Raw genomic sequence first — 22088 nt, 5'->3', positions numbered from 1 at the left:
CAGAAACTGCGTCAGGTGGAAGTTCACTTCCTCATGGTTTCTACTATACCAATCTGACACATTTGGTATTAGCCGATGGGTCCAACTACCCTTAGTGGAGTTATCCCATTCCTGCTGCCAGCTTCTGAGCGTTTCCTCTTTACACGCGTCGCTTACTCCTCTGGTACCCCTTTGGTTGAAGCATTGAACATCTTCCTTGATGATGAGCCCGATGGGCGTCATCCCGGCTATGATGCACACGGCCTCTTTAGATACCGTCCGGTATGCACATGCTACTCTTAATCACATTATTCTGTACGTGATTTCCAACCGCTTTAGACCGCTTTAAGCGCTTCTGACCGAATTGGTCCTCCATATCTTAGTATGGACAGCACCACGCTTGCCAGTAGCTTGCGTTTACTGGCAATTACAGCAGAGCTGTTAGACATCATCATCGAAAGCGCCGCTATAGCCGTTGATGCCCTTTTACAGGCATATTCAACGTGGCTCGCGAAGCTGAGCTTGTCATCGATCATTACCCCAAGATGTCTAATGGATCGCTTGGACTCTATGGTGCAATCACCTACCGAGATAAGCACCCGTTGCTCGGACTTGCGGTTGTTGACCACCACCACCTCAGTCTTGTGACGGGCCAGTCCTAGTTTCCTAGACTTCATACATTCCTCAACTATGGAAATAGAGTGCGCTGCTGTCAACTCTACTTCCTCCATCGATTCGCCATAGACCACTAGGCTGATATCGTCGGCGAAGCCAACAATCTTAACACCCGTTGGAAGTGCAGCCTCAGTACGTCATCGTACATCGCATTCCATAACAGCGGGTCCAGGATTGTACCTTGAGGTACTCCCGCGGTAATTCGAACGCATTTCTGCCCCTCCTCTGTGTCGAACAGTAGAATCCTACAATCAAAATAGCTTTCTAGAAGCTTACACAACTGCACCGGTACCTTGAGGCGGTGAAGTGCGTATGCTTTTGCTTCCCAGCTTGCGCTGTTGAACGCATTCTTTACATCCAGAGTGACAACCGCGCAGTAACGGATGTCACTCCTTTTATGCTTGATTGCCACCTCAAATGTCTGAACGACCGACTGGATAACGTCCAGAGAAGATTTACCTTTCCTCAATCCAAACTGGTTGTTAGACAGGCCATCCACACCTTCCGTATACGGTACTAGCCTGTTGAAGATCAACCTCTGCAATAACTTGCCCGTCGTATCTAGTAGACAGATAGGTCTATACGCCGACGGGTCACCTGGTGGTATCCCCGCCTTTGGTAGTAACACCAATTTCTGTCGCTTCCATACATCCGGGAAGATTCCTTGATCAATGCAGCGTTGCATCGTGGTTCAGCTAGAGTCTGAGATTGACGAAGTGCATGAGCTCAGCCCTCCCTCGATGAAGTTGCTTGATGTAGTTCCGGGGAGATCGGGGCTCATGAGCAGTAGGGAAAGTTTTTTAATGGTGAAGCATGCATAACGAGTGCCAAAACACAACAGGCAAATAAAAAAAGTATGCTGAGCAGAGAGAGTTTAAGTAGGGAGACTTACGGCTTCGGCACCATTCGACTATTATCGGCAACCAAATTTCAAACGCCAAATTCACAGTATTATTCTATCAAAACACGTCAATGAAAATATTCAGATGATTCTTTGTTCTGTCCGCTTACCACTGACGAGATTTCCGAGACTGAACAAACAATACCGCCAGAGGTATCATCAATTCAAATGAAGACGCTTCAAAATGCGACTGATTTGGAGCTGCCGAAGTGTGCTGGTGGATCACTTCGGCAGCTCCAAATCAGTCGCATTTTGAAGCGTCTTCATTTGAATTGATGATACCTCTGGCGGTATTGTTTGTTCAGTCTCAGAAATCTCGTCAGTGGTAAGCGGACAGAACAAAGTTGGTTTTTATGGAAAAGTTGCCGAACAGAATGAGGCTGCCGACAATAGTCACACTGACAAGAGATTTTCGAAGCGTTGTAAAAACGTTTTCAAAATCATTTTGGAAAGTCTGTCGGTGTGAATCGATAGAGGATTGAGCAACGCATAAATGTAAACAGACAAACACGGAATTTATCTGCTGATGTCCGAGAATATTACAAAAAAAGCGCGGCATCGGCTTAGACCGCCGAGAATACGTAAGTTCCCCTATGTTTTTTTTTTCTTACTTCCACACTGAGGCAAAAATACTTAGGTTTTCCATAAATCAAGACTTATGAACCAGCCAAATTATGGTTTCATTGCACGCTTAAACATTTCGAAAATGGGATCATGAGTTTCATAAGTGAGAGCTTTGAATTCTTTATCAACAATTACTTGAAATATTTATCATAGCAATCGCTAGAAGAACTACTCCGCTTTCGATGTTGGCTACAAGTTTATCGAAAACAGATCACATGTTATCAAAACATGTCAATTTTTGTGCACGCCTGAAATAAAAGGCGAACAACATTATCGATTGATAATACGATTTGAGTTAATACCATTGCGTTTATTATCGAATTTCATTGATTGACTTACGAAATTCATTACTGAAATTCTTCACCAGAATCATAAGTAAAACTTACAAATTTCAACAATAATCGTTGTGGCGCCAAATCATAATTATTCCTTAAGAAATTATTAAGTTTTTTTGCCTCAGTGCACACCAAAAAGCTGTGTTAATGAGCCCTTTGGTAGTGGATTCATCAACACTCAACAAAAAGACAAAAAAACAAAAAAAAGCTTATCGGTATGTGTAACAGAATAATTACACTTTAACAAAAATTTCCTAAAAATATATTTTTCCAGCTGGTGGGGAATCGACTGTATGGTTGTAATCAATTATGCTTTTCGGCTACGCAGTCTTAATTTTTACAACGGCTTATTTATTCGCCCGACGTGTCGAAACGTCGGGCGAATAAATAAGCCGTTGTAAAAATTAAGACTGCGTAGCCGAAAAGCATAATTGATTATATTTTTTTATTCTAAATTATACACCCCTATTCTTGTTTACGTTCGAACGCTTTTTCGGTCGAAAACCGCAAAAACCAGCAAGTCGAGTGGGCAATGGATTCGAACGAATAGGATTCTAACGATTTCTGACGATGGCGGTCTAGTTTCAATGAGAGTTACTCACATATTCCGATTTTAAGGAGGAGGTCAGTTACCTAAATTTGTAACCAGGGCTAGTTTTAGGGTTGGTCATGATTTGGAAAGATAATTTATCATTACCTTATTTTCTGGGCCAAATGTTTCCATATATTTCCTGAAATGCAAGCAACTCATAAGACTAGATCGTCAAAACAAGATTTATGAATGAATTGACAGTCTTCATAGCAGCTTGTCAGCAAAGTTTTGATGTATGATAACGTTTGATTCGATAGTGCGCTTATGCATCAGTAGCATTCATTGGTCATGGTCATTGGTAAACATTCAGATAACGAGATAGGCAATCAAAATGTATAAAACCTTTGAACACTAATTGAATGGCAACTAGTTCACATGAAGTTGGAAAGTACACGTTCCAATCAGCATAGCAAGAAATTTCCATTACAAAGTCAACAATGAGACTCGAGAGATCTTTGCTGGTTGTTGCGTTGCTCAGCGCAGGTAAGGGCTGACATAGAAAATTTACCATCTTGATCCAAATATCATCTTAACATTCCACAGCAAGTGAAGGTTATCTACTATCTCCATTGATCTGTTACTACTGTGAAGATTGCACCTCGTCTGCTGCGGTTATTCAACCATGTGGCCTCACAAGTCCCATTCTGACTACACCGAGTATTGTTGGAGACAATTTTCAACAGGCCCCTCAATATTCATCAGAACCTATTCTCACCCCTCCCCCAGTTGTTGGTGGGGGAGGAAGTGACACAATCTTCCCTCAGTATCCAGATAATGATCAGGGAAGTCCTTTACTGACTCCACCGACAATACCGACTGGGGCAGTGGCACCTGAGTGGAACGACGGCTCGGTTAGTGGAGCAAGCAACAGCGGAGTCCCAGTATTGACCACCATTTGGCCTGGAACGACTTCTTGGAATTGGTGGTCTTCGAATCGTGCAAAAGTTGATAGGTATATATGCGTCACGGCGAAATACACCGGTAAGAATTCTATTTCAATTAGGCACGTTTCATTATCATTAACAAAAATATAATTTAGTTGGAAATCGACAAGTGATCTATCGTGGATGCTCACGACAAGGTCGAAGTAACGACGATATCTGCAGTGGAATGAGTAAAGGCAAGTATCAACAGTGTACGCTTTGCACTTCGCCGCTTTGTAACAATGGGAAATGATCTAAATAAATTCAAAAACTATTATTTTGTTGTTTCACTATGCTTCCCAAGATTTATGGATCCCTTCACTTTTATATAAGGTAATTGGCATTTTATTGTGGTACCTTCCCCGTTGCACAGAGGAGCACCTAGAACAAATTCGTGGCCATAACTTCGATTTTGAAAAATTGAGATGAGTCGCGCACTTTAACCACTCGGCTTGAGAAGATCTATAATATAAATATGGGATAGTTTGAAGTAACATCATATTCATAGGTTTTCAGAAATAACGTAATTTCGGTTGAAATGGATAATTAGGGTAGGTGTACCAGTTATGGCCATAGTGGTTCCCTATTTCGCCATACGTGTTCACTTGATTTTTTTCACATTTTGAAAAGTTTTGTGTGTTTTAGCAGTAAGATGAAGGATGTATCTAGATGTTAAAACTTTCAAAAATTAAAAAAATGTGAAAGTTATCGAAATTTCACATATGGCCAAATAGGGAACCACTATGGCCATAACTGGTACAATTTCCCTATGTCCAGTTTTTTTTTTTCTCTTCTCTTTAATGTTGACAATGACAAAGAACTAAATAGAGGATAGCAAGAACGACGGTAAACCTTACTGGCTCATGTACAGAAATTTTCTAACAAATGTGGTTTTAGTGCTAAAAATAATCTCTAAAATAAAAACTGGGGGATTCCATTTCGGGGTGACATTGATCACTTGTCACTGCGATTATTGTGATTTTTTGAAATTACTCTACATACTGAATTCCGGCTCCCTGAATACGAATATGCTTTCCAAATTTGAAAAAGAAGACTATATGTCTGGAAATAATGAAAAAATCAAGAATTTCGTGGAAAACGCCTCAATGTAGGCAATTTAGAAAGGAGTTTCCTAACAGATACCGTCGGACCGAGCTACTTTTGATTCCAGGGGCTACTTTGGACACCCACCTTTTGTATTTATTAGCAGCGTAAATATTAATCTGAGCAAGTTTGTGTCTTCAGCACTTTTATTAACCAATGTATGCTCTACCACTAGGCATGATTTTTTTTTTGGAACAACATCAACAATAACAGGATAAACAAGAAAGCATTTCAAAAAAGTCCGAATAAATATTCACAAGGTATAAAACATTGGCTATACAAACATTGTTTGAATTTTACCCATGTCGTGGAAACTTATTGGGAGCATCACAAAACTATCAAATCGTCATGTTTTATGAAAATCTTGTGATTTGTTTTGCTTAAATTTGTTGTTTTATTAAAATAATTGATCAAAGGTCTTATTTTTACGACTTTTATTTCATTAAAATATTTTGGTTTGTATATTTTACAACATAAAAAAATAAAAATAAATGTTTGTTAAAGTAAAAAGACATAAAACACACATACTTCAATACATACCAATGACAAGTTCACAACATAATGTCTAAAAAAATATTTTCCGTCATATTTTATATGAATTTGCAGTACAAAACAATTGGATCCTTCAAATGCTTAAAATAAACTACTCTTAAGCCAGCTCTAAACTGCTAGGAAGCTAAATGCACATAAAAAAGGCAAACTTACTTCTTTACGATATTACTTCATAGATTACGTTTTAAATAAAAATTACTTACTGGTATTAAACTAGTTACCGGTATCAATGTGATCCTTCTACATATCGTTCATATAACAGTAAGAATAGAAAAAAAACAGTTTTTGTACATACCGTCGTTGGGGGTGACAATGGGTCAAAAAAGGATATGTGCGATTTATTTTTTGAATAACTATCGTAATTTAACTCCAATAAACTTCAAATTTGGTGTGTATGTACTTGGATGGTGCATTAACTACTGTTCAAAAAATTAAAGACAAATATTTATTCACAGCGGCACCGCAAGTGAATGAAAAATGACCCAATCTCAGCCCATAGAGGGGGTGACATTGGGTCACTGTAATTGAAATAACTTGTTTTTGAGAATATGATTTCAAAACCATTCACAACTGAAAAATATTGATAAAAAACGATGCAAACAAGACACAAAGATATTTAAGATGTTTCACAAGTATGATAAACCCACTTAAAAGAAAGATTATACTGAAAATTTAAGAGCTATGAGAAAAAATATGAAAACCCAACATTTATCGTCAAGTTTACATAAATTTTCTTGGTGTTTCCCTCAAATTGTCTTCAAAGTCTCATCCCCATTGCACAGTGGTCCAGGAATCAGTTTTACGCGGATAGATGCATTTTGAGCTTTAGAATGAAACATTAGACAAAAACGGTCTTCTACAAAGTTGTTTGTATTAGTTAAGCCCTTTGTTTGGTGTTATTGAAAATTAGGGTGGACCACATTTTCATAGAAATTGTGTAACTAACTTTCTTATTTGTAGAAATTATATTATACATGCTTCAGCAAAGTTATAGACCATTCAATTTCAAGCAACTTTGCCAAAAAAAAGTTTTTTTGTATCTCTTGAATTGACAGATTTAGAGCTTTTTTCCTGCAGTGACAGTGGTCCGAACAAAACTGGTTTTCTGGCTCTAGAGTTTTCAATTCAAATTTCTCATCAAAGTAGTCTATGAAACACTTTTAGAGCTTTAAAAAATGCGTAATTTGGTGAGTGAAGTAACTCGCTATCTCCTTCCGTTTAGGAGTTATTGTTGTTTTTCTCTCAAAAATATGCGTACTTTGATTGTGAATATCTCTGATTGGGACAAACATAAAAAATATCTTTTGACGGCATTCAAAAGACAAAATAAAATTGTATATTATATCAAAAAATTACAGATGTGTTATTTTTGTAACTCTAATAAAACGTGTTGAAAGTCAAATATTTTTTATCACAAAAACTTTAATAACTTTTGAACTAAAATAGATATCATCAATATTTTTGCATGAAAATTTGCGTTTTATTAAGTTTTTAAAGTCGTTCATAGACTGCTTTGACGAAAAACCTGAAATAAGAAAGATAGAACTCTAAAACTATTTTGAAGATTTTCATAGTATGTATTTCTTTATTATTTTGCATTTTGAGCATGAAAATGAAATTTTAGACAAAAATGATCTTCTACAAAATTGTTTCTTAAAATGTAAGCTTACATATTGTGTCATTTGAAACTAGGGTGGTCCACAATATCAAACATATAATATAATCAACTTTTTTATTTGCAAAAATACTGGTATATGGTCTTAGGCAAAGCGGTAGAACTTGAAATTTTGATCAACTTTGCCAAAAAAAGTTTTTCTGTAGCTCAAAATTTGACCAATCTAGAGCATTTTTTCCTAATCATCGCAGGGTGGTCCAACAAAAATAAGTTTTTCAACTCTAGTTTTTTTTTAATATTATTTTCTCGTCATAGTCGTCTATGAACGACTTTTAGAACTTAACAAAACGCAAATTTTCATGCAAAAATATTGTTGATATCTATTTTTATTAAAGTTTTTGTGATAAAAAATATTTGACTTTCAACACTTTTTATTAGAGTTACAAAAATAACACATCTGTAATTTTTTGATATAATATACAATTTTATTTTGTCTTTTGAATGCCGTCAAAAGATATTTTTTATATTTGCCCCAATAAGAGATATTCACAATCAAAGTAGGCATGTTTTTGAGAGAAAAACAACAATAACTCCTAAACGGAAGGAGATAGCGAGTTACTTCACTCACCAAATTACGCATTTTTCAAAGCTCTAAAAGTGTTTCATAGACTACTTTGATGAGAAATTTGAATTTGAAAACTCTAGAGCCAGAAAACCAGTTTTGTTCGGACCACCCTATGTCACCGTAGGAAAAAAGCTCTAAATCGGTCAATTTAAGAGATACAAAAAAACTTTTTTTGGCAAAGTTGCTTGTAATTGAATGGTCTACAACTTTGCTGAAACATGTATAATATAATTTCTACAAATAAGAAAGTTAGTTACACAATTTCTATGAAAATGTGGTCCACCCTAATTTTCAAGAACACCAAACAAAGGGCTCAACTAATACAAACAACTTTGTAGAAGACCGTTTTTGTCTAATGTTTCATTCTAAAGCTCAAAATGCATCTTTCCGCGTAAAACTGATTCCTGGACCATAGTGCATTGCTATAAAGCCCATTCAGTTTCCCCAAAGGTGTACTGAAACAGTGATTTTTTGAAACCTTCGCAAATAGTTAAATTTCGGTGCGACATTCCACGATCAATAAATTTCAGGCAAAAGTTGACGTCATAATCCCAGTATTTCAGCGATCCAACTCATTTGTACTTCCGTGAGATGTTTCAATAATATAAAAACACTGATAAATAATCAAATTTGGGAAAAAAACTGCTTTTTGATAAAAATTTACGATGTTGCTGCGCACGAAACACAGTTGCTGGTTTGAGAAGTTGTCAAAATGCGTTGTATTGTTATTCAATCCACGGAATACTCAAGTAGACTTGTTTGATGTTCAAGAGATGCTGTATTTAGAAAGAATAAACACATCTTAATGAAAAAAAAAACACCCTACACGGTAAAATGTCAAAAAAGTTGCCTTGGAATTTCATTTACTATCGTTCTTGCTTGACCCAATCTCACCCCCATTTTCAATGTTTTAGACATCGTACCGAAAAAAATGATTTTTTTGTGGGAAAATCAAACAGATTCCGGAAAATACCTGTGATGTGTAATGAAAAGACTTTCAACATTCTACTAATACAACGTTAGAGGCTAGAGTACATGCGTGATACTTTGTACCTGAGAAATTTAATGTTGTAAGTTTTATCTAGTTTCAACATGCAAGTTTATTGATGTAGTAAACAAAAACTACTATTTCTATAAATGCATATTATTATGAATTATGTGTAATAATATGTTCCCCAACATATGAATTATTAATTTTAGTAATATCAGCGTTATTAGCTGAAATATTTCACAAAACATATTTTTCTGTTTTGACCCAATCTCACCCCCTAGACCCATTGTCACCCCCATCGACGGTAACTCATTAATTATTGCAGTACCTTATAGTTTCATCGTTCGTTTAAGTCAACTTAAAAATCAAGCATTCTTAACTGATATTATAATTTAAGAGGAAGTTGAAAGTTTAAGTTTCATACTGCAAACTGAGAATAGTGAATGCCATAATTCGTTGAAATTTGTTATATATGTGTAACTGTTTCTAGCTTTGCAATTTTCTAAATTATGTTCATTAATGAAAAACGTTCAATAACATCACAATGGACGATAATCTATAGAATCGGTTTGACAGTTATAAGGAAAAATCATTTCATTATCAAATTGTGAAAATGTCCAAAGTAGCCCCTTTTTGTCTTGACGGACACACTTTTTTCGCTATTCAAGCATTTTTATTATTTCTCGATGGATTTGTCTCATATTTTGCACATTTGTTACGTACACATACAACTTAAATATAGGCAAGAATTATCAATATCTATCCATAATTCTAAGAGTTACAAATTATCAAAGTAAAAGAAAGTGAAAATAATGCCAAAAGAAGCCCCGTTTGACGGTAATGAATTATTTCAACAAAATGAGCTCATTGGTAGGAGTTTCTAAAGGATTCCCAATGGACTTGAAAATTGTGTGTGAAAATTGGATAAATTAACCAATAAATAACATGATTTTATATTCATGGGAATAGAAGCCGATTAGTAAAATTTTTACCTAATTACGCTGTCAAATTTTCAACTAATTATGAAGGAATTCTTATGAAAATTCGTCTACTTTTTCATTAAAATTTTAAGACTGATGGGCATAGGCTGACTCCTAGTTTTGTTGATGCGATTCACATTTACAAATATCGAAAGTCAGAATAATCCGTTCGTAATATCTTGAAATTTTTGGATCGGATGTTTTGTACAAATGAGGCATACATAAAATGTTTGCAAAAGGCATGGAGAAAGCGTTTCAGATAAATCCTACCAGTCAATTTTATTATTCCATTAAAAAGAAATTTGATTTTATGAATTCCAAATGCAATATTGCATTGTATTCTTTTGGAAGGAAAAGAATATCTGATAATTAATTTCTAAGTATACCTACAAAACATGTTTGAGCTGGAATATCCAATAACTGTTAAAATTCTAACTATTTATCGATTGCTTACCGTCTTGGCGAGCTCCTAAACCGAGTTGTAGCAGTTTTTAAGTCAATATTAAAGTATGATCAGATCATTTAGTGGAAAAAATAATTTTGGCCATGATTTACCCAAATTACTCTTGTGTGCGTTGGTTTGACCACATTTAGACTATTCACTTTTTAGTTTGTACCAGCTAATCTGCACATCGTTCAGATTAAAAATGGTTCAAACATCATTTAGCTCATGGAGTGAAAAGGAACTTTGTGGAACAGCCAAAGCGGTAATCAGAAGTACGATTTTCTGTTGTTCGGTTAACTAGAAGTTCAAATTAAAAATGAACCCCGACGGTTTGCATGAGGTACCGTTCAAATTAGCGGGAATGCACGGTATTAGATTCAGGAAAAGTTCATTTTCAAAAATTCAAATGAAATTTTCTAAACATTCTTATAGATTTACAAAGTGGAGGCACAGGTGCGACTGTTATGTTGATGTTTGAGGTTATGGTTAAAAACAGATTTTCGCTAACATCGCTTTTATTTAAGCGAAAATCCGCTTTTGAGCTCTATTTAAGACTGAAAGCCATAACCTCAAACATTAATTTCTTCGGGAGATTATTATTTTCTCTCAAGATTTAATTTTATTTGGTGAACATAACGAATGTCAGAAAAATATTGCTAAATGAGTTAAGTGCTGACATTGCAGAATTCGTTCTCAATTGATTTCGAATCACGCTCAAAGCAAGCGAAGAAAAACATCGCATCTGCATCGGGCAATGATCGGCAATGTTTCGCAACTTTAACCCCCGGTAAAGAGTGTCAGTTCCCGTTCGATTTTGGTACGATTCACTTTTCGCAACAAACCGTTCAAATATCTGTTTTCTAAAATAAGTGAAATTTTCACATTTACAAAATATCATAAGACAAAAATGGAATCATTTAGACTGATACCGTAATTTCGGGTGAAATTGATCATTTTTCACGGTTTTGCTAGTCTGTTTTCTATAATGTTAACAATGCCAAACAACTAAATGCAGGAAAACAAGTACGAAGGTGAGCCTCATCGACTCATGTACCGAAATTTTCTAACAAATGTCATTTTAGTGTTAACAAATATCTCTAAAATAAAAAATCAGGGGATCTCATTTCGGGGTGAAATTGATCACTTGTCAATGCCATTATTGTTAGTTTTCAAAACAACTCTACATGATAAACTTGAGCTCCCTGAATCCGAATATGCTTGTCAAAATCTTAACAATGCAATATTTATATAAATAACGAATAGTTAAATTTGAAGAATTACGCGGAAAACGCCTAAATGTATACAATTTCCTATGAAAATCAATGATATCTAACAGAAATTCAACTATTTCAACCATTTGAGCTAATTGGTACGAGTTTTGGTGATGAAATCTGGTTTGCGGATATATCTCAAGCATCCTCGCAAACTTTCAGGTTTATACTATGTTCAAATCCTTGATTAGAAATAAAAGTTTATAGGTGTTTGTCAATACTGCACCGTGCATGATTTTGAAATTTTACATTATTTTCATAGTAATAAACATTCTTCAACGCAAGAAAACTCCACAACACACAATTCGACAATAATTACGACGAACAACGATCATTTACTGCAGCTTACATTGATATTTATGCTCCATTACGAAGAAATAAAATCGTGTGATACGATGATCAATTTCACCCTTCTGATCAATTACACCCGATTTTACGGTACCAATATTGACATTCTTTTTTGAATAAATGAACTTATCAAAGAATACTCCTTCATAATTTTTTGGATAATTAACTCTACTAAAGATTAATTATCTCTACTAAAGATATGTTGAAATACGTAATAATAATTTCCAGTAGTTTCTTTGCTAAACATGTTATTCGCCACTGCATCATATATAGCATAAAAAAAAGACACAAATAAATGCATCAATCATGTAAATCATTGTTTCAAAATGTTGAACAATTTGCGTATGATCAATGATACCTCGATTAATCCCAGTAACTGCAACACTTGCTGAAATATACGGTAATAATAATAATATTTGTGGAAATTTAAATACTTGCTACACTGCCCATAAAAGCATACCTGTCCAAAGGCGCCAAAAGGGGGGGGGTGTGAAGCGGAGGTTGGCGAAGCACGTCGTTTGTTATTTGCGCAATAATTTGCTAAGAGCAATTACTCATTCCACGTTGCATAAGGTACATGTATAATTATCGTTATTTTGTCAACAATATTTGATATCATGCCTCGAATTTCACTTTCTCGCGATAATAAATGCCGTATCCGACCTAAGAATGAGTGTGTTTCTGAATTGTTTTTGCAAATAAACAAATCTCCCTTTTTGATGAATGAAATGTAATTGACACCGTTACACATTCCAGACTGACATTGATGAAACGGTGGAATTAAAGCAATTGGTTCTGCTTTAGTGTAGGTGGAAGTCCTCTATGCCCGAACACTTTTTGTTTTTTGGTAATATTTCAAAATTTACATTAGTTTTACCGTTAATTTTTGTACAGTATTAAAAATTCACATTATTTTAAGTAAAAACTCACATGAGAACAAAAATAAACCTTTACAAATCATTTTTATGGCGGATTACATTATATACTAAAAATGGTGTGCACTAAAATGTGTCCTCTATGGCCGGACACTATGATTTTCACCATCAAAGTTTACACCAAACCGACAGAAAGGCCAAGGGGTGCTTTGTATGTCAGCACATAGTTTGTGGGTTCAATCTTTGCATAATGTACAGCGTATGAAGCTTGTTAGCGAGATCATAGGTCAGTTCCATAAACTCCTTTTTGATCAGCACCACAGAAAGATTCGCCATATCAGTCTATGTTGCATTAGCGGTTGCTCGTATTCAGATCTCCTCTGACATCTTCGGGAATTCAATGCTTTTCTAGTTCTTCACATTTTCTTTGTCAGCTCGAAGGTTGAAGTGTGCTTTTAGGAACAGTCAACTCTCCCTTACTCGATACTCCGTATCTCAATACCAAGTTAGAGAACCATATTAAAATTTGGTGTTCATAGGGTAGTGCTTCGTGAAGCCCAAGCAGGACAGTTCGGTTTTGCGTCGTCCGATAGATTTTGCTCATGGTTTCGCGCGTGTTTTGATCGAAAATTGTTTTGTCCATTTTAATATACAGTCACATATAAATACAATTTTACATTCAGAAATGGAATAGTGGAAAGTAAATAATGAAAAAGTGATTTGTTTGATTTGTGTCCTCAGTACTGTTGGTTTTTGGCTGCCTCAAGTTCACCGAACCATCCGGAAGTGACAGGCAGCACATAAATTTAGAGAATCAATCCGGTGGGTTTGTTCCAGTATGATACTTTTTCTTGTGTGAGCCTTCCGGATCGTTTTTGTCCGCGTCGTGGAACTTCTGGTCGTTTCTTGAATGGAAAATGTTATTTTCGGAGTTTGAGAATTATGTTCAGATTGCGCATTCTGTCCGGGCGGGTGTTACGCAACTAACAATCGGTTGTGGATGCCTTTTAACCATTCGATGACCCTGGAGGGATCGATTCTGCTTTTCGTACAATTTTGAGCAGAAAAACCGACTGTGTTATCCTAGGGTGATTAGTTCGAACGCGCTTCCTTTCGTTTTTCGATTATCTAAAAATACAGTAAAAATAGTACTGCACAATCGACAAGCATTTCGCGAAATGCTATTTATACTATAAATAAACTATTGTTTTCTCTTTTGATTGCCGGCATTCAAAAGATTAATTTGAAAACACTTAAACAACAAATGTTTATGGTCTATCGCCAGCTTTCTAGGCGAATCCTGACAATATACCTTCCCCAACCTCCAACTCCGTAGAACTTATGAGGGTGTCGCTGAGTCGGTGGCCTCTCATTAAGTAAGTGCTACATCAACATTTCCTTCCCCTATCCCAAGTTACGGTAAAGATGGGCGTGGCGGAAATAGTGATATTCATGCTTTTAGTATTCTTGTTTATGATTTGAACAAGGTATACTCCCCTGCCTTGTTCCTGAAAGTAGTCAGGATGAGATAATTGAAAAGAAACATGAATGTTGCTAGTATCCAATCTACGAAGTATACCGTAACTACGCTAACGCTAACGCTATATTAAAATTTGGTGTTCATAGCTACCTCAATGGCCCCTTGAATTACATTTGCACTGGTTTAGTGTTTTGTAACTCGATATCTCCCTAACTCCATGGTCTTCCCGTAATGCGGGTAGATCCCCTTTTCGAGGTGCTTTACGGGGTAAGATCTACCATATTGTACTCTTGTTGTATCTGTTCTTGTGAATACTTATAAGTTGAGTGTTTGCGGATGCCCCCAAGGGGGAGTCTTGTCACCACTTTTGTGGAATTTCGTAGCAGATACGCTATTGAGGCAACTGAATAATTGCGGTTTTCCAACTTTTGGATTTGCCGACGACTATCTAGCTCTGATAGTTGGTATGTGCATAAGCACCCTATTCGACCTGATGCAAAGTGCTCTTCAGGTAGTCGAGAGTTGGTGTCGCCAATATGGCCTTTCGGTTAACCCGAATAAAACATCTATTGTTCTTTTTACGGAAAGACGAAACCGCGATGGAATTCGACCTTTACGTCTTTTTGGCACTGAGATTAATGTGACTGATCAAGTAAAGTATGTCGGAGTCATTCTAGATTCCAAACTTTTATGGACAGCTCACATTGATTTCAGAGTCAAAAAAGCTTGCATGGCCTTCGGTCAATGCCGGCGAACCTTTGGTAAAACTTGGGGCCTCAAACCGAAATATATCAAATGGATTTACACAACAGTTGTTCGACCAATATTGGCATATGGATGTCTTGTGTGGTGGCAAAAGGGCGAAGTGAGAACAATCCAATCAAAATTGGGCCATCTCCAGAGGATGTGCTTGATGGCGATGATTCTCTACAACTCCCACGGCAGCGCTCGAGGCTCTTTTCGACGTTGTGCCACTACACATATATCTTAAACAAGAAGCACTTTCTTGCTCTTACCGCTTATGGGTACTGGATCTACTGGAGAAAAATCCAGTGAATCGTAGATCTACACACACTTCGTTGTTTCCACTTTTGGTAAATTGGGACAAAATTGTCCTTGCTCCAAGTGATCTCACAATTGCTTGTCACTTTCAGCCCTGTCGTCGTAAAATTTGAGGTACTTAGTCGTCTTTTTGGGGGGGCGTTACTATAGCTCCGAGGGCGCTTCTACTCCCAGGCGTTTATTAGGTCGTTTCTAATGTCCAACTTCAGATCAAGAAACATGAATCTGTTAACTTTATCAAACAGATAAAATAACTAATCTCAATCATTTTTTATTCTTCTAGCGCATCGTCCCTCCTAGGACAGAGACATAATTTTATATGAACAATTTTAATCCATTATATGTTCAATCAAAAAATCAATAAAATCGATGCGTCGTAACTTACTTATTTACCTTACCGGTTAGGATAAGGTGTGGGTGGCCGGAGACGTCTTCATTTGACTTGGTCCATGGCTGCCGATCCTTAGCCACGCATTCTACGAAGAATCCGCAAATGATCCTCAACTTGATTGACCCATCTTGCTCGCTGCGCACCACATCGTCTTGTTCCGGTCGGATTAATTTCGAAAACCATTTTCATCTGGTTGTTATACGATATTCTGTTGGCATGCCCGCCTACCACAACCACCCAATTGCAGATCCACCTATGTAAACTATTGCATAGACAGACCTGTCACATGAAAATGCCTATCCCCGCTTTTCTTATCACACCCTCTAAAGCTATGTTGAACAGCGAGATTCGAAGAGACTCGAGGGCGTCTCTGATACTCGGGAAACGCACATCACTCGATCTATCGTCGCATTGATCAATATTATCAGTTTGCCCAGAAATACCGTATTTTTGTATGATCTGCCATAGCTGGTCTCGATCGTATGTATCATAGGCCGAATTGAAATCGATGAACAATATCTGTAGAATGATGTGTGGATACATTGTACTCTCGGTATTTCTGCAACACCAGGCGAATAACGAATATATTATCCAGCGGCCTTGTTGTTTTCTAAGGGGTCGTCCATAAATGACGTAGCTTTTTAGGGGGGAGGGGGGCTTCACGAATTTGTGACGATGTGTGACGAGGGGGAGGGAGGGGTTCTAGCTAGTGGACGTAGCATTTTAAAAAATGTCGGTAAGAAATGGCACACATTTATGTTTATCAAAGCTATTTTTCTTTGTTTCACTTATAAACTTGGGTCATAAAATGATAATTCAGCTTCAAAACATTCATGTTACAGAATTGAAAAAAAAATCTATGAAATTGTAGATTTTCTTGATGAATGCTATCAAACAGATTTTTTAAAGCTTTAAATTTAAATAATTATGTGAATATTATATTACATTCGTGTCTAAATTAATAAATTTTTAAATAAACAAAATAAAACTTTAATATATTAATTAAAAATCAGTGCTTTAACGACTTGGAGAACATTGTTTTCCCTGTTGGCTTTATTTCTTCAAGAGAGACAAATTATGCTCGTTTTGGCAAATATTACATTGAAACAAGATATTTATTCCGTGGATTATGCATTCAATGTTGCAGGAGATCTCCACCCAATCAACTCAAACATTTGTTTTGATATCTCAATGCTCTTCATGAAATAGCCTGAATATTAATGAGAACAACAGACGAGTGTTGAACTTGAATAAAGAATATTTTTATGTTGTATTATAGGTTGTGTAAGATTATTTCAGTATGGAGAACAATAAGTTCAGCTGAAATATGAATAGAGATGAATACTTTGTATAATAATCGCTAACATTTTCTAAACGTTCCAAATGGATTTGAATTGCGATAATAATGACGAAGATCCATTGCAAATTAATATATTTTGTTGATAAACTTCATTGGAATCTATTGCCTTACAACGAATAATTAAAAAAAAAAACAAACCTCTAATACAACGAAATTTCTGTTCAATATATTATAAAATATATTGTACCCTAACTCGTTACTGTTAGCTGAATTAATCAAACCAAGCATTTCTTTTTTTTTTCATTTTCTGTTGTTAACTATATTTTTATGGTAAAAAGAGCTGATGTAGAGTAATTTGGAAAACAGTTTGAAATAAACATATTTCCTGTTTAAGTCATACAGTTTTGGTTTCCAGTTTCATCTAGGCTAAGTAAGTTGTATTAACTTAGCCTAGATAAAACTGGAAACCAAAATTATGTAACTTAAACAGGAAATATGTTTATTTAAAACTGTTTCCCAAATTACTTTTGAGGGCTTCTTTTTATCGAACTGTTATTCGTTAGATTATCCTTACGTTTCAGCCAGTAATTAATATCAAACTTTGTATGATGATTTCCAGCAGCTTGTAAAATTTTTAGTATTTTCAAATTATGCCAATTGAATTATTTTTTCCATCCAATGATAGTACCTATATAGAGAGAACCGGATTTAATTTTATTTGAATCACAAGAGCTGCCCAAACATACCGAGAATAGCAAACATATTGTTATTATCATCTTGCACTCTATTCTCGTAAAAATAAAGAAATGTAACAGTTTTAGAGGTAAAACACTTAAAATTCTGCAAATTTTGCAAATTAATTCTATTTATTTTCGTTAATACAATATTGAATTGCATGCCACAATTAGATCAAAAATCAAACGAGATATAAGAGCAACTTCTACTCAGGAGTTTATTGTCTACTGCGTTCATGTACGAATGTGGGTCACCTTCAATTGTATACAATTCATTGTCGCCGACGCGAACTTATCTGGATTGACCCAGAATTTTTTTGATGTCCTACAAAGCTATTCTGTCCATAAACCACGTTATTTGGTTCTTGTGCACACATTTTTCAACCATAGTTTTAATGACTACGTGATTTTTTCTAAATTTCTATCCAAATAATTGATCCATCAATTTATTAAATGATTATGATAAATTCAAGGGATCAGGGGCATTATGTTGCCAATCATATATTCAGCTATACCCGAGGAGGAAAAAATAACTCCCCAATAACTTATGCATACCATATTTTGGTATCATACCATAATTAGGTATTATTCAGTTGTCAATACCTCATTTTGGTGTTATAATGGTATTTGAAAAACAATTAAAAATACTTCATTTTGGTATTCGATAGCTATTGAGGATTGCTGGAGGTATTGAAAAATTTTACTTTTATATGAAAATCCATCAAGTATTATTTAGGTATTACAAAACCTGATCCAGTTATCAGCTTGGTATTTGTAGAATATGCATAAGGTATTATTTGAGGTATTTTACCTCTTAAGCAGGGCTCATTCATACCTCATTCAGGTTGTAAGTATTGGAAATTATCTGGTATGGAATACCTCAATTTGGTATTCAGTAGTTATTTTCTTCTGCTCGGGTATCAGTGCACTGGATGATATTTCCTTATCTTACGTAGAACTATGCTGAATCAGGTGAAAATATACAATTTCCGGAATGTATTTGGGCGTTAGCATGCTCATGACCTCGAGTGAAGTAATATTTAATTACTCAGGGACATTGATACAACTTAACAGCATCTACATGATCTATGTGAGATTCAGGGCGTGGATAAAGCTTAGAAATTCCAACTGATGTCTTTCAGGGCGTTAGGATGGACCTGGTCTACTGAGGATAAGATCAAATAATTACTGGGCCTTGATATAGCATGGAATTTTTGATTTATATCCTCAGGGCGATCTGAGTTATGGTCAAATAACTTCTAGGCATGAACACTCGGAAATTCCAAATGAAAAATTCCAAAATTCCATGGCGCCAAGTAGAGGTTGTTTACATGGGATAAGGTCGAATAACACCAGGACGTTGATACAGCTTAGACACGGTGTGTTTCGTAGAGCAATTTCAAAACAAAAAATTCGGCATGTCTGAAATTTTGACACAAGAAAGCCATGATTTTCCCCTTTCATTTGCGACCAAAACGAAAATAATCGGTCGGGGGGTCTAGAACAATTTTTTTTTCAATTTTTTTACCGAGTTTGGGATATAACTTAACCTTAGTAAGTCCTTACTAGGTCGTTTTCGACCCATTTAAAAATTCAAATCATTGTAACTTTTGATTAAAATAACCTTGCAATTTGACGTTCTCTGACAATTAGGTATTTTTTGTGGGAACATTTATTTTTTCGGAGACAAAAGTTTTGAATGGCCCCTTAGGGAGCTTCCATAAATAAAAGTTACAAATTGTGACTTAGGGTCGTTTTTGACCCAAAAACTTAAAAAACTCGAAAAATCAGTGTGTTGACCGAATTTATTTCTGTTGGGCTGAAATTAAAGGTACACATGTTGATTTTCGGAAAACCAATCGGAGATCCGGAATTGCGTCACTGTGTCCACCGGGAACCTGCCACATCTGAAAAAAAAGTCCCTTTAGATACCCTTACTTTGACAACCTGTAGTTTCGTAACTAAACAAGTAATCTGAACCGTCATCATATTGTTAAATAGGTATTTATGTGGACTGTAAATAGAGATTCTCAAATCATTTAGTTATTCATACCCGGTTCCGGAAACCCGGAACATCCGAAAAGTAAGTTTCCATCGTAGTTTTGTGTATGTAATTCACATTGGTACTATTCGGTTGATGGATATTTTGACATAAAATTTCTCTGTAATAAGGAACCAATTACCGGTGCACATCGCTTGAAAAACTCGGTCCAGTATGGTCCAAGCAGAACCGGTTCCTGGGGACCTGGAAGGTACCCAATCTGGACAATTCGATGAAATTACTCGGACTGATGCCAAAAAACCAAATGACTTGTGTCCAACTCATAACAATTGATTATGTTTGAATGTATTTTGCTAAAAGAATGAATTGATGGTTATTCTGGTCCTTCTGGGTACCGAAATGACCACCGGAAAACCCGTAATATGGGATCACTAAATTTTAGCACCAAAACTAGGCATGTGACGGCTCAAACTTCATGATTTTGAATCCCTATGACTCTTCTAATTCAATTATAGCGCCAACTCGAACGTCTTTCAGAGGGAAGATTAGCATCAAAAGTCGTTCGAGGCGCTTTTAGAAGTTTTGAACACAAGAAAGCTATACGAAACATAGTACTTGAGATCTGCTGGATATAAATAGCAAACAAGTCTGTATGCACTAAAGATCACTGTTTATGGCTCTTTTTTTGGTGTAATCGGAGACTTTTATGATTCACCTGATATTTTTGTTAAAGCTTCGTATGATTTCGTTGTAAAGCTAGCAAAATCGTAAAGTTACTGAGTAACATTTTCAAAGCTGATTTAATGTATTTGTTTTATGAATTACTGAAGAATTCCGTACAACTCTAATAAAACTATGCTAAAACTGAACGTTACAGCACTTATTGAGATCACTAAGCAAAATATTACGATCACACGATCAATCTTTCACAGATAGATTTGTTATGAATAAAACCTTTCGATGTTTGTATGAATTCATTTGCACTTTTCCTACCATCAATTTAAAAAGGAAGTGTATATTTGTCAGCATTATTATTAACATTCTTATCTTTATTTAAAAGATTTTTAGCCCTAGACTGGTTGCCAATCTGAGAATATTTGTCAGCAATTCTGTTTGTTTTACCATTGCAAACAAAAGCAATGTTCTGTCAATTCTCACAACAAACACATGGACAATAGTGTCAACATTGCATTGCTATTGCAATTGGGTTAGAATATTGGATTTATGAAATATTATATTGCGTCTGTCATTGGCACAAATATGAACTTGTCAAGCTTAGGGTCGTGGGTTCGAATCCCACCGGTCGAGGATCTTTTCGGGTTAAAAATTTTTTCGACTTCCCAGGGCATAGAGTATCTTCGTACCTGCCCTACGATATACGCATGCAAAAATGGTCATTGGCACAGTGAGCTCTCAGTTAATAACTGTGGAAGTGCTCATAAGAACAAGCTGAGAAGCAGGCTCTGTTCCAGTGGGGGCGTAATGCCAGAAAGAAGAAGATGAACTTGTTAATTTTCTAGAATCTATGACATAAGATCGAAAGGGCAAAAGTTCGAGGAGGAATAAAAAGGGGATAAAAGGTGAAAAATCTTCTTTCAAAAATTATTTATTTTCCCTTAATGCAAATCACTTTCAACCTTTGGTCCTTTTGACCTTTTGCATTTTCGACCATTTGTCTTGTCTTCCTTTTATCTTTCGACTTATTGTCCTTTCGACCTCGAAAGATGAATATTGCTCTTGAGTTACAAATAAAAATTGAAAACAGGTTGTTTGACATACTTAGTTTTAAAAGCAATGCAAATTTCAACAATGGAAGAAAGCAAAAGAGAGGCAACTCAAAAATTTAAATTTCGGCCTCGGCCTGTAAATTTTTAGGTCTAAAGCTGTCTAGGCTGCAACATTTTCATCTAAATCCGTTTCAACAGTTCACCTCACCAAAATTTATTAATTCACGGTGCATTTAAAATAATATCACAAATAACAAAATCTCAAAAAAAAAAAAAAAAATTGCACTAGACCCCCCGATGGATTTTTTTCATTTTAGCAGCAAATGAAAGAGGAAGGTCTTGTCTTTCATTGGTTAAAATTTGAGACATGCCGAATTTTTTGTTATAAAGTTACATGAAAAAGACACCGTGTAGAATTTTCAATAGTTGTCCTTAGGACATAATGATGTACCTGATGTATTTAGGGTAAGGGCAAATCACTCCAGGGTGTCGATACAACTTGGACATTTAATGAATGTTTACAGGGAGTTGAGATGCAGGTAGCTTAACTGCTACGT

The 22088-nt window shown here is 35.7% G+C and overlaps 1 protein-coding gene across 1 annotated transcript; it reads left to right on the top strand.

Moving 5' to 3' along the window:
- Window positions 1-3379: 3379 nt before the first annotated feature.
- LOC110676886 lies at window positions 3380-4306 on the top strand. Its single transcript, XM_021846439.1, has 3 exons — window positions 3380-3589; window positions 3650-4087; window positions 4146-4306. The coding sequence occupies exons 1-3, from the start codon at window positions 3544-3546 to the stop codon at window positions 4280-4282; spliced, it is 621 nt and encodes a 206-aa protein (XP_021702131.1). The 5' UTR covers window positions 3380-3543; the 3' UTR covers window positions 4283-4306.
- Window positions 4307-22088: the final 17782 nt, after the last annotated feature.

Source organism: Aedes aegypti, chromosome 2 (assembly GCF_002204515.2).
Source record: "Aedes aegypti strain LVP_AGWG chromosome 2, AaegL5.0 Primary Assembly, whole genome shotgun sequence".
NCBI lineage: Eukaryota > Metazoa > Arthropoda > Insecta > Diptera > Culicidae > Aedes > Aedes aegypti.
Note: the sequence above shows the minus strand (reverse complement) of the source record. Positions and strands in the feature narration are given on the sequence as shown.